A 13,986-nucleotide genomic window follows, 5' to 3' on the forward strand; every position below is an offset into this window, starting at 1 on the left:
GTCTCTGTGCTTATACTAATACTGAACACTCCCCCCAGTAAAGCTCCAAGATAGTAGAGCAAACATTAACAGTGAAACAAAGGAACCATAGACCAAAATGCATCCAGGATATTTTATTTTCTCCTGAGAGCTTTGGAAAAGAAATCAAGGGAAATTATAAATTGGGGTTTTTCCCCTCCTACATGTGTAAGAATGATTAAGTAAAAATAAACCCCCATTCCTTATCAGTCACAAAATGTTCTGAAAAAAACCAAGATAGACAAGGGCTGCTTACAAAAAGATTCTTCATTGTATTCCCAGAGCTTGTGGAGTTGTATTTTATCCTTTATTTAGCAAAGTCCCTGAGATGGGATTTACTGGTGATTCCTGATAGTCATCATGAGCAAATTCTGAGTTCCTGGCTTTCACCAGAAAAAGCTTTAACAGCTGAAATAGCATGGGGAGATATAATGGACTGATTCTCTTGGCCAGGTTGGATTGGGCCTTGAGCAGACTTGTCTAGTGGAAGGTGTCCCTTCCTCTGGCAGGGAATTGAGACTAGATGATCTTTAAGGTCACTTCCTACCCAAACCATTCTGTATTTCTTGTATTGCCACAGTTGGTGCTGAGAAGATCCATGCTTTTATAGCATGGGTGATCATTGGATAGACACTGGAAGCCTGATATTCACCTGAAATGCTCTCTCAGCCTCTACCACTTGTAGTGCAGTTACTCTGAATAATACATTTTAGTATTTAATAGGCTTGGATAAATTTTTTCCTTTACATCTAGTCACTTCCTGCAAACCTTGTGATTTCCTTCAGCAGTGAACTCTTCTTCACTAATTATTAATCTGTAACAATTTGCTTTCACACTGCTTCCTGCTAGTTTAATTTCATATACCTTCATTCTTGCACTGTAAAGTTATGTGAACAGCGAATTCCTCTTCCTTCTCCCTATATCCTTTCCACTTTTCTAGATCTCTAATCATATCCCATACATGTAGGTCTTTACCAAAACTCATGACAAGTAGCATTTGAAAATTAAAACTAACAGTTTCAGCAGAGTAAGATTTATAATAGTGCTGATTAGCAGCCAGCACTAGAGAGGAGAGAAGCACAATTTGTATCATCATTTGGCATTTTAAACAATGCCAAAGCTGTCATTTGAGAGACTCTAAGTCTTTTAGAAATATGTAGACTAGAGATAAATACCAACACTCCTTTTATATTAATGGAAAATTGTTCTTAGTAGAAGTAAACCCAGAAAGCAGGATAGAAAGTTATAGTCTTGAAAGACTGATTAGCCTCATTTGTTAAATCATAACCATTTAAATGTTTTTGTTCAAACAATTTTTTTCTGACCTACTTTATAGACATATACTTCCATTTGCAAGTTCTGCTGAAGCCTGAGGGTTAGAAATAGCATAAATGTATAGTTCCAGGAATCTAAATAAGTATGAAATGCAGCTAAAACAAACTCCATAAGCAATACAGCTTCACAGCTCTTCAGCTCCCAGCTTTAATTATCTTAATACTCTGAACAATTTTTGTCGGAAAGGTATTTCAGGAAAAATACTGACATCTGTCACATTCCTTTGGTCATGAAATTACTTGGGGTTTATAGCCTTGTCGAGTGAGACAGCCAGTGGCAGCAAGTCAGGGGAAGCTGAGAACTCTTAAAGAGTGAATTTGTTTTTTCCTTGGTGTGCCTCCAGTTAGCATGCCATGAGTGTTACAGGTTTTGCATTATTGGTTTTTTTTTTGGCCATTGACTCCCATCTTCGCTGTTTGATTTTAATAAGAAGACCTGTAATTAATTTTTTCCAAAATAAGGCAGAAAACAGGACATTGTAAAAGGGAAAACTTTGCCATCCAGGTGCTAGCAAACTGAAAATTAAAATACAGTATTAAAACCTGGCAAGCCAACATAGCCCACTGGCTCCTCATCAGTGATTACACCACACCCACTTTGCAACAGAGGTTTCAGTTAGTTACAAATAACGATTTAGAAATCCTGAGTCACAGACAGTAAGTCTGCCCAGACGAAGATCACAGTATGGCAGCCTCAGAGGCCTCTAAGGTTTGTTGCTGGTGTGCCAAGCAGCAAATAGATTCTTCAGCTGCCCTTCAGCAGATGCTGCAGGAAGCATGTGAAAGCTGCCAAGGCAATGCAGAACTGCAACAGTTACAAGTCCACAATCCTGCCAGCTCTGCAGTGAATCACTGGGCAGTCCAGCTGCAGTGGTAACAAAAGCTGACACGTATGCGCATCTGCAAAATTAAATATCACTGGGGCTGGTTACCTGGCTGAATAAAAAGAGTCTGGGCTTGAATTCACAGCCTATTAAAATGGAGTTCGTTTGTACTTCACAGCCTTTGTGAAGCATGGCCATTTTACCCACTGGAACATTAGATAACAGCTGTAAGCCAGTTAAGATGCAATCCACAAATCATCCATGCTGCTGAGTGGAAAAAAAGGCAAGCAGAAAACTTAGATTTAAGGTCACAGGACTAGTACTGTTTGAGTAGAATACACCACATACCATATATATTATCAAAGAATTATTTCTGGAGCACTAGAACATTCATGCATACTACTTTAAGCATTGGTGTGGATGCATAGCATGAATATACTACAAGATATACGCCATCAGTTTAAAATAGCATTTGTTTTCAGACAAAGAGCTGTCTAAACACTCCTACTGCTACTCCCTCACATCTCCTTGGGAGCCAGCATCACCAGGCTCTAAATTGTTTCTTGCATCTGAGTAGAAATCACACTGACTAGTGCAAGGCCTGTAAAGGGCTGACTAGCATGATCTTGGGAGCACCTATCAAGTATTAGCCAGTCCCAAAAGAGTGCCATCTGATCCTGAGGTCATGAATATTTCTTCATCAGATAAGCAGCAAAAGACATAGTTAAGCCTGTCAGCAGAATTGGGTATTAAAAAACTCCATGCTTGAGGTAATTCCCTCCCTAAGTTTATTCTTTGAGGTTCTGGTCCAACAGAGATTCTGTGCAGCACAAAAGCCAAATAAGAATTTCTGTTCCTTATTTTCTTGAAGGGCTTAGAGTAGAAAGGAAATAGAAACTTGGCATCAGAGTGGTTTCTTTCTCCTAACAGCTTGGGGTAAAGGCTACAATTACAGTAGAGCTTTAACAAGTAAGCAAGTGTTATTAAAAATAACAGAAAAATCAAGGATCAGTTGGGTAGGGAAACATCAGTACTCCTCACTGAGTGCAAACAGCATAACCTCAGTTACAGGTCTGACTAGGTAGGCGTGAAATTTGAATGCAGTCACAGGAAATGCTACTTTTATCCATGTAGGTTACTCTAGGACACAGAATAACAACATGGGAGAGAAGGCAAAAGACAAGTTTTGTCTGTCCAATCCCTCCACCCTTTATTAAAGAAAAACAGGTGGGTTTTTTTTTTTTAGTTTCTCTGCCTTTGTCACTCACACTGTCATTCTATTTGGGAATAATTCGAGACTAGCAGCATCATATTTATTCTTCTCACATGGTGATATTAGCCTTTATAGTCATTTTAAAAAAATATCAATTTTTGAGCTATCCAGCTCATTTAAATCAGTCTATTTCCATTATTCATAAGATAGCAGAGACCTAGTTTTATCATCTCAGTTCTCTAAAGAGACTTCTCTGTAGTCAGTTGGCAAGGTCTGTATCAACTGTAATAGAAGCCATCAGTAAGAAGTCAGGAAACAGGGCACACCATCAAAACCTTTTGTTTCACCTTCAAGATCCGTCTCTGCAGCTCCAGGTCTCCATAACAGACTCAAAAAATCTCCACAGGAAAAGAAGGGGAGGAAGGGGAAGCATCACATCGATTCACTGCTTTAGTTTTAGTCCTCAATCATGCATTTGAAGAGAGGAAGATCTGAGGAACTGCCTTGAAACTTCAAGTCAGTACTTGGACTTGATACAGCTCTAACTATATTCCTTTACACTTTGACAAAACCAAATCCAGCCAAAAATCCAGCTGCTGGAAGAGAATCTCGTGCTTATGGTCACATCACATATGAGATGACATTGACAGGCTTCACAATCCTGCAGAGTTTAGGAGCTGGGCAGCAATAACTGGTGTGCTATAACAGCACTGGTGCATATATGTGCCCATGTTAAGCTTTTTTGCTGTGTATTGATTGAATACAAAAAGTCTCAAAGTGCAATTCTATGAAATTTATTACTTAAATAGTGGATGTGCTAGTTATAAAAAGGTGACTGGTGTTAAATATTTCATTCCATTTTCATAGCATCCTCAGTCTTTACAGTGTCACTTCTTACCCCTTAAGAGTGCAGAGCAACTTACAAAATATACAATAATAATTGAATTTTGGATTATGCAAAACAAACCTTTGATACATTTTTCCCCCCTCCTGCCCCAATATTTGCAATTATCTTCTCTTACAGAGGGACCTTTTTGTTCCACGACCTAAAAGTAAAAAAAGAAAAGAAAGACAGACTGAAGTATGCATTCTGCCTCCAAACAATATGTCAATTTGCTTCTAAAGAAAGATAGACATAAGTATTGCCTTTTCCTACTGCAGGCATTGATGGTCAATATTACAATTATGTACTCGACTTCCCAGCAAGTATAAACTCCACATGAGTAACTTTGGGCTTCAGAATATCCCAGCATAACAGATAAGAGTTCCATGTGAAACTCATAGCACATTCTCAGTGTGTTCTTGTAACTACTGTGTTGAATGTATCCAAGAAACATCAACTATTTCTGGGACAAATAAGAAATACTTTGGGATTGTGCAAGTTTCCTGGTTGCTTCTACTAAGAACTGATCAGCAATTAAAGAAACAATCTGGTTTCAGGACCGACACCAAATTTTCACTAATAAGACACTTCAATCTGTTTCCAACCTTGCAAATACAGGGAAGTGCAATCCTCTTTTTAATATGAGAAAGAGACTATTTTTTTACTCATGTTCCCAGATGGAATATTCAAGTTCACTTTACTATGCTAGCTTGTTCTTTTCCAGAAAGAAATCTGATCTTTTAGGTAGCTTCCTGTAGGTACAGACCCCTTTTCAATTTATAACCTTTTCAGACTCTCACACAAATACACAAAAGCATAATTATTACTTAATGTGATTTTTCCCCCATTATTTTTCCCCATTTTCCTCCAAAGTAGCAAGAAGTTCCTACTCCATAAAGTTCTTAAGTATTATCTATATGCATTTGTGTTGTATCAAAATACAATAATTTGGTTGAGACAGACCTGTAGCTTAAAGAAAAGGATATACTCCAAAGTGACATAGGACCCAGCACTTTAAAAGCATAGAGCAGTCTGAAGAGCAACTAGACTGAAACAGTAGGTTTTTGTGTGGATTTCCTCCCCCATCCTTGCCTTAAGCAAAGAGAAGGAACCTAACCTGGTCAAAGCTACACTGGTATTCATAGCAAGGTGACTAAGTGCACAAAGTTTAGCTTGCCTTTTTTTCCCCACCCCTTATCTTATCCACATACGTAGCATTTGCTGTTATTTCACAAGCTGTCCAACATCCTTGCAGTTCAAACAGAGAAAAATTAATCCCTGAGACAGTAATGAAAAAATACTGGTAACTGTTGTTTTTGTAGCTTGTCACTGTATACTAACCTTGGTGTATACTGTATTTAGGCATCTCCCACACCACTTCTTCCACCTCAAGTCTTGTGTCCCTGCGTTTTGAAGGTGGCTTGCCTATTCTTTTCTTCTTTGGTTTAACCAAAGGTGGGCATCCTAAATAGCAAGATACAACTGGTGTTATTTCTTCAAGACAAATTTAACCTTGTCTTTCAACAACTGGCCTGTGATGTTCCTCTTTCTCCCTCCCTTCTATGTGCCTATTAGCTGATAAAATTGACTCTACACATGTCAAGCCAGTCTTGTATGTCTACAATATTGAATCATTGTCTAACCATAATTCTGGATGCATTGTATATTGGGTCATAATTTGGATAGGTGTTAGTATGGCAAAAAAGTACCCAATGAGAGTTGGATAATTCTGCTGTAGCTCACTGTCTGTCTAAGTGTTCAAGGCTAGTTGATAGCTGTCCAAGTGATCCAACTCATTCACTGTCTTTAGAAAACGTAATCCTTCAGACCTGTAAAGTTATGCACCACAGGTACACTCTTCAAGAAGTCAAATTTAGCATATGATATTACTGCTAAAGCAATATATCTATGTCTCTAGCCAACCCCCCTTACTTGCAGGAGCTTAAATTTAAGATTAATTTGAAAAAACAATCCAATACTCTTCAGGCAGCATCCCCACGGTCTCCCTTAGCAGCCTTCCTAATTAAAAAAAGGCAACATTTTAAAAAGGATGTGATTTTACTATCACTTCTGAGGTATCCGTTGGCATGAACAGCATTCAGAAAACACTGATTCCTGCTTCCTAACACTGTGATAGCTTCTTCAAACTACACAGGCTGGAAAAGGAGGAGGAGAAAGCAAGGAATAACACATAGACCAAACATCCTCAGTATGGTGGACCATCTGTGACTTCAAAGAGATAGAAGAAACATGCTGAAAGTTAAAAGTAACAAAATTATTTTAGAACTATTATCATACTTTTATGAATTGTTGTAGAGGAGCTAAGAACAGTGCTGCTAAAGTAAAATGTTTTCAACTTTTGTAGAGCACTCTGGAATAAAAAGGACCCCTACAACACTGAAGTCTGTGGATAGAAAGCCTCCAATGCAAAATGCAAGTAATCCCAAATCCCAGTATGCTTAAGCAAGAAAGCAATGCAGAAAGAGAACTCTGAGGAATACACTCTAAAGAATAGTCTACTAGGCTGTTGATACAGAAAATCTGATGCATATTATCAGTGAACTGAAGAGAAGCGAGTCAGTCTGTTCTGAAAACAGCTTTACACTCCATTATTTGATAGACTGATCCTGAGATACTTGAAGGCATGTGACCCAGGAGAGTAGCACTGCAACAAATTCTATAGCTGTTCCAGGCCTTTTTAGCCACCAGCGCACTTGTAGCAAGTGTGGGTAAAGCCCTTCCCAAATCTTTGTTCGCAAAGCCTAGCCATGATGATGATACCAAGAAACACTCTTAAAAAGCACCCAAAACAGATCTGAACTCCAAGTAAATATTAATTGTAAAGAAAAAACATTCTGCTTCAGGAGTTAATAAAAAGGTATTGAAACTATCTAACCTTTTACTTTGCTAGAATATTTGATTTCTTCATCTTTTCTTTGACGAGATCACAATGATTTGCACTCAGTCATCCTTTAGCAGCATCAGGGTAACTGTTGGCCTATGCTAGTTTCCCTGATCATTTGCCTGTGTAGCTACCACATCACTCCCCATATGTTTTACTCAAACATAAGATCAGAAGATTAGGAGCTACCACTGCATATGCACTCAAGAGAAGCATTATCTGGGTAAAGATTTAATATTAGAGTTTATGGCAGTAACAGCTTTACATAAATAAAGGCTTCACTTGGCCACGTCAAAGCATTTGATGCTTTGATTTCCCATAATGCCTTTAAAAAACCCAAAGTACCTATAATGCATTCTTATTCTCCTGTTAGGGTTTGACAAGGCTGTAAATATGCCCAGGATGTACTGACTGAAAGGCATTTCATCAACATCAGACAACAAGAATTAGTTTTATTATTTTCAAACCTCATCCAAATATCATATGCTTGCTATTTTGTACCATATCTTTTTGAATGTTCCTTAAGAACAAAAACACATTGAGGAAGTTGTACCTTGGTCTTTGCTCTTGGCTTGAGGTGAGAGACTACCATGTATTTGGCTACTGAATTTGGGTTTAGCACCACTTCTAATCCAATACTCTTCAGGCAGCATCCCCACGGTCTCCCTTAGCAGCCTTCCTAATTAAAAAAAGGAAAAAGTTGATTTAAGGTCAGTATTTAGTTTTGCTAATATACTGTTTGATCCACAAGCCAGAATGCAAACCTAGCTACTGAATCTAATTGTAGGAGTCTATTGAAATAGAAACAGTTTTCTGAAGGCCACACTTGACAAAAACAAGTCTACAGATTTTGTAGAAAGAAAAAGTTTAAGAACAGTAAGCCTGTTATTAAAAGTAAATATAATGATTGTCTTTCATAATATAAGACTATACTAAACAGCAGCCACCTACTAAGGTGCCCACATAACTGCTTATTCTCACCTTAGATGAATCTAATTTCTAACATCTACCTTTGAGTAAATAAGATATTCTTTTCCAGGTCAAATTTAATAGTTTCAGACTGCTTTTTCTGAAAATACAGCAAAACTTTTGTTTCTAAAAAAAAGCAACAGCTGCTATTAAAAAAAAAAAAGTAACTATTTGACTCCCCTTCTGCAGAGAAGTTATACAGGGTATATCCACTGGATTATAATGAACTTAATCCTGTTTAGTGCACCTAGCATGAGCCTGTGATAGGAGAGTCAGACTGTTTGTATAAGCTTAAATGCAGAGCTTCCAAGATATTAAGCACAAGTAAACATGTAGTTCAAGTGACCTTAAGCTTTTCAAATTAATAAATTGCCACTAATGCCAGAAAGTGAAGTATATCAAATCTGAGTCAAAGGAGAGTTTCTGCACTGTTCTCTGATGGTTGTGAAGATGCAGAACCCTTATGCAATAGGTTAAAAAATGCAGCAAACTCCTTCTGCTTGAAAAAAGTATTTTGCAGGACATCTGGCTCTAAGCCAAACCTAAAGCTACAACCTCCTCTAATCTTCCCACTGGTTCAAGCTACAATTTGCAACTGCAATTAGGTGTTTTGTGTATGCTATTAATCAGCACTTCATCCTCAGCAATTAGCTTACCTCCCAAGAATTTCCGTAGCATTCGCTGGTGCTCAAGTCCTTCTCTTCTTGTCATAGGCCTCTTTCTTCCATAATACCCATAGTCACTATATACAACTTCATCTTGTTCTTTCTCCTTTGGCTTGTAAACTACACCAATATTTTCAACAAGCCCACTCCTAGTTTTCATTTTCTCTTGAGCAGGCCAGCTAATTAATTGTGCTGGTACAGCATTTTTAGGTGGTTTCCAAAGCACTCTCCGGCCAACTTGGTAGAAGCTTCCTTTATTTGGTGTCAAAATGCCATATGGAAGGGTTTCTTGAAAGAAATACTCCATTTCATCCATGTCATCATCCTCATCCTCCTCATCCTCTCCATCTTCATCCTCCTCTTCACCCTTCACATAATATTCTTCTGAGTCCTCAACTTCTGACAAACTTTTAGCTGCTTTTTTGTTGAGAGAATTGATTTCTTTCCTAGTAGAAGATCTTGAAACAGCTCCCAGCTTTCTACCTTTACTGGAAGCCTCTTTAACCTTAGTGGCTGAAGAATTGTCATCTTGATCATTCAAGCTGTTCATCTGCTCCTTTTCTACCGCTTCATCTTCATTAAGGGACCCACCACTTTTAATTTTCTCTTTCTCCAAGCCATCTGTACTTTTCTGAGAAGTATACATGCTTTTCTGAAGCACATAGTCAGGGACAAAATAAGACACTGGGGCATTATCACTTGATGAGCCTTCTTCTCTAGAGGACGTGTCATCAGAAGAAGGACTGATTACACTTTGACACTTCCTTTGTGGCAAACAAATGTCATAGTTTGTAGCATCCTTCTCAATTGATTTGTCACACCAAATACTTTTACCTGTCTGGCTTTCATTGATTGCTCTGTGGCTTAAACTCAGCTTTTTCTGCTGAAAACTCAAGTCACTCATTACCTCCATATTAGATGGAAGCAGTCCTGCTTGTTGAATAGAGCCTGCAGATTTTTTAGTGCTAGACTTCTTAGCTATTACCACATCCTGTCTTACCAGTGGTCTATCTATGCCAACAGATCTTGCCAGCTCTGTGATTTGTACTGCCATGGTTTCACCTGGGGGGGATTTTGCCTGTTGACTTGTATTTGCTAGCTTTTCTGCATCCAGCTGCACTTCGTTATTTTGGACATCTTTTTCTTGCACAGCTTCAGCACCCTGTTTTGTGGGGACAACAGCTTGTCTCTCATCTAAGGAAGCTCCTGGCACCATTTGCCTCCTTTCATGAGGGCCATATATCATGCCTTCACATGAGCTAACAGAAAATAAGTCACATGGCACTATGTTCTCTGGGACTGATTTACCACTTGCCACATCATACAAAGGGATAGTTTCTTTAAAGGACTTCCACAGTTGAATAGCTGGAGAGCCATTTCCATATTCTATCCTCACTTCTTCCTTCTCAAAGGCATAGCTTCCAGTAGGAAGATTTCTATACTGTGTAGAGCTGGCAGGGTCCTTGTTATGAAACTCTCTGTCTACCACAATGGAAGATCCAGATGAATCCTGTTTCTCTGAGGTACTCTCAGTCTCTGTACCTATACCAGAAGAAACACAGGCCATATTTCCTGCATCACAACCTTTCGTTTCTGTACGGATATCTTGATGCTTTTTTTGCTTGCTTTCAGGCTGTCTAGGATCAGTCTGTGTTTCTTTTGTCTCCGTTTTTTTCCCAGGGGTATTATAGTGTCTAAATCTTGTTGCATGATAAAACATAGGGGAAGGTAGGGCAGCATTAAAATAAGGCCTTCTGTTAACTCTTGCATGCATTGGATGCTGTGGAACAAAAAATCCAGGGTACTCATGGAGCGCAACAGAATAAAACGGCAAATATGGATTTCCACTTCGGAAGCCTAGACGTTGGTGATAAAAAGATAAATATATTTTCCTTCTGAAATAAGTCATCCTGATAAATATTTACTTGCATACACAGGGACAGCTACAAGATCAGACACATCATTAAATAAAGCACTCCACCTTTCAATGCTTGGAAACAAATCTGGTGCAAAAACTCAGAGAGAGTTTCTTGTTATGGAATAGCTTATCTGGACACCTACACTTTAACCAGAGCTTGATTTCATTCCTTGGAACATTCACCACTTAGTTTTCTGTACCTGGTTTTTTTTTGTTATTTCATGGAATATTGCTGTAGCATTATCTTTGAAAAAGACAGCTCCGGATAGAAGTTAACATAAGTATAGCGCTTACAAGATGTATTTAACAATACTTCTCTTATAATTATTTTTTAAATAATTTTTTAAGCTTACATATATCCATACCTATTGTGTATGCACATATGGAACTCATATATACACATGCATATTAATTGCTTGGCATGTTCTAGAGCTCTGTGTCTGCAGGATGACCATTACTTAATATTTTGCTTAGCTTCCATTCTCCAGGAACAGATGCTTTCTACCACAGAGGCTACATACTTAAGTAATACTTAATAAATCAGATTTTTGACAACTGAAGCATTACATTCATTTTCACTTAAGCTCCCAAGAATCCCATTAACATAGATACATATTTGTTTCCTCTGCTCTAGCAGTAACTTACTACAGTAACTTACTAAGCAAAGCTACCGCAGAGAGCTCTCATTTACCTTACCTGGAGCAGGTACATAATATGGACTGTATCCATGGCTGAGGTACCATGGATTTGGATAAGGCTGTTGTGCTGATGGCTGAGCATAAAAAAAGGGTCTTGAGTTGCTTGGGGAATATGATCCACTTTCTGAAGTTGAGGCAGTATTCATTTTTCTTTAAACACCGAAAGAGAGAAAGGATCATTATCAATCACTTAAAAACTGCACAACCTAATGATTTTATGCTGCCAGAATTTAGCAGACATTCCTCTCCCAGCCCAAAGAAACCAGATCCTTCCGAAAGAAAGCTACTGTCTTCCAAACAGAAAGTAGAAGACTGACATTACTATCAAGGTCAAATATTTCAGTTATCCTTTGCTAAGCTAGTTTTTATATGCAGCTTTCAGTATCAGTCCTTCAAGCCAACCTTATAACGTGCTTTAAAGACACAGGACAGTCATAGAACTTTAGTAGTCTTAGATGCATGCATCCATAAGTAGCATCCCAGCCAATTAAAAGAAGGAGCCTCCAGTCAATCAGCCCTGAGCAAGAGGCCACCAAAAAAAAAAAAGGCAACAGAAGGCTTCACACTATCAGACATTTAATGTTTCAGAAAGGAAACGCTTCTTAATGCTAATACATATTGTTACACATCACAATAAGAATTCTATTAATTCAGGATTTGTACTTTATAATTTATTTAAGAACAATGATAGCTGACATAGTAAACTAAATATTTCAGTGACACCACGCTTCCTATGCTTAAACCAAACGATAGGTAACAAAAACAACCCCACCAAAATCCTTATGTGTAAGTTTGCATTCAGAATCATAAAAAATTCACAAGATGGAACTTCCTCCCACACTTATTTCTTCAGTTAACTAACACACTAATCTCAGCCCATTCCTACCCATGCAAGTGATATAACCCTATCACACATAGGTTATAAAAAAGAATATAAGAAATCGGAGAACACAGAAGATCTGGTGACTGCACAGAACAATAATAATAAAAAAACAACACCAGCTCAAATCTGTGGAGAATTTAAGCACTTTAAAGTTATAGGAAAATTAATTCAAGACCTGTTACAAACTAGCACACCCTTCAGCCTAGAGTTTCAGAACACTTTTAGGAACACTGGAGCCCTCTTCAGTTTCCATGCAGGGTGGCCTGTCCAGCTCTTGAAAGCATCAAAAAGCCTACACACTCTCCCAGGCCAAAGCTCCCAGAATTATTTTGACCTTTCAGAGAGACAGCAATGTAGGGAAAGAAAATAACCCACAAAAACAATTCCCCCCCCCTCCAAAAACTAAGCTATTCCTGCCCCCCTTAGAGCCCCTCAAAACTAAGGTTGCTGCTTCTCACAGCCCAGGAAGAAAGTAACCACGTTCTCTGCTTACCCTCTTTATGGTAGGCAGCTGCTACTTGTCCACTCCCCCTCCCACCTGAGGCTTATTTAGCAGTGACGCAGGGGACCTTTTTCAGTCAATGTGTGGGAGGAGAGTCAAAACATGAGGGTAGGAATAATGGTAAAGGCCTTCAGCTGGTGTACAGAAAGCTGGCAGTCTCATCTTGCAGATGTTTAAGCTGCATCTCTAAGTGAATCCGGTATTTCCCTTTTGTATGTTGGAACTTACATTAAAAAAAAGAAGGGAAGTATTACCCATTTTCTGATTAAATCTACTGTTAGAGACACTTCTTGTAGGAAAAAAAAATCAGACAATACAAGGCCAAGTTTATATTTGTTTCCAAGGTTTGCCAGTTGTTCAGTATGGAGTAAAGGGAGCAATGCTCTTCAATCCTAACATGGCTAAGTGGGCTGAGAAATGTAATGTGCTTTCCATATGAACAGGAGAAGCACTTATTGCAGTACAGTGTACTCCACCATGTATGACAGGAATTCATGAAATGTGAGGTTGCAATTTGACTCTGTGATGGGTCTTTACAGGAGATGAGAATCTCAGTTGCTACTCTGGAATTGCACATCTCCAAATACAGTGCTCAGGTACTGGGGCAGGTGGCAGGAGAAGAAAGCACAGTGCATGAGCTATGCAGGCAGGTGAGTGGCTAAGGAAAAACAAAGAGGTACGGATGCTTAGAGATTGTTTTCATTTCTGTGTTGGGAAATTCACAAAACCTCTGTTTTTTTTTCTTACTGTAATGTTCAGATTAAACGTGTTCTTTGCACCAAGACACAAAATATAAAATGCCTGGGAAGGATGACTGATTCAATCCTCGCAGACCTCCCCAGCCAAAGCTTGTCCTTTCCAGTGATGGCAGCGCTTGTACTTAGTGCAACCAGCCACTTGTAGTGACAGGACAAGGAGTAATGGGTACAAACTGAAAGAGAGAAAATTTAGGCTAGGTGTTAGGAAGACATTCTCTGCTGTGAGGGTTGTAAGAAACTGGAACAGGCTGCCCAGGGAGGTTGCTGGATACCTTATCCCTGGCAGTGTTCAAGGCCAGGTTGGATGGGGCTTTGAGAAACCTGGTCTAGTAAAAGGTGTCCCTGCCCATGGCAGGGGGGTTGGAACTAGATGATTTTTAAGGTTCCTTTCAACCTTAACATTCAATGATTATATGACT

The 13,986-nt window shown here is 38.8% G+C and overlaps 1 protein-coding gene across 2 annotated transcripts; it reads right to left on the reverse strand.

Annotated features, from left to right (window-relative positions):
• Positions 1-1,662: 1,662 nt before the first annotated feature.
• LOC127471811 (uncharacterized) lies at positions 1,663-11,616 on the reverse strand. Of its 2 annotated transcripts, XM_051789147.1 has the most exons (5): positions 11,423-11,616; positions 8,800-10,665; positions 7,728-7,853; positions 5,614-5,736; positions 1,663-4,435 (listed from the first exon to the last, which is right to left on the reverse strand). In XM_051789147.1, the coding sequence occupies exons 1-5, from the start codon at positions 11,568-11,570 to the stop codon at positions 4,398-4,400; spliced, it is 2,301 nt and encodes a 766-aa protein (XP_051645107.1). In that variant the 5' UTR covers positions 11,571-11,616; the 3' UTR covers positions 1,663-4,397. The 2 variants fall into 2 exon arrangements, with proteins under 2 accessions (XP_051645107.1, XP_051645108.1); XM_051789148.1 differs by lacking the exon at positions 1,663-4,435 and having other exon boundaries at positions 5,609-5,736.
• Positions 11,617-13,986: the final 2,370 nt, after the last annotated feature.

This window comes from Manacus candei, unplaced genomic scaffold (assembly GCF_025592945.1).
Source record: "Manacus candei isolate 608988 ecotype Guabito, Panama unplaced genomic scaffold, ASM2559294v1 h1tg000026l, whole genome shotgun sequence".
Taxonomy (NCBI): Eukaryota; Metazoa; Chordata; class Aves; order Passeriformes; family Pipridae; genus Manacus; species Manacus candei.

Excerpts from the sequence above, each read along its gene's own strand:
- LOC127471811 (XM_051789147.1), bottom strand. The coding sequence starts at position 11,570 with ATGAATACTGCCTCAACTTCAGAAAGTGGATCATATTCCCCAAGCAAC. Across the intron at positions 7,854-8,799 it reads GCTACGGAAATTCTTGGGAG|GAAGGCTGCTAAGGGAGACC; the intron begins GTAAGCTAATTG and ends TTTTTTAATTAG. Across the intron at positions 4,436-5,613 it reads TAAATACAGTATACACCAAG|GTCGTGGAACAAAAAGGTCC; the intron begins GTTAGTATACAG and ends TTTTACTTTTAG.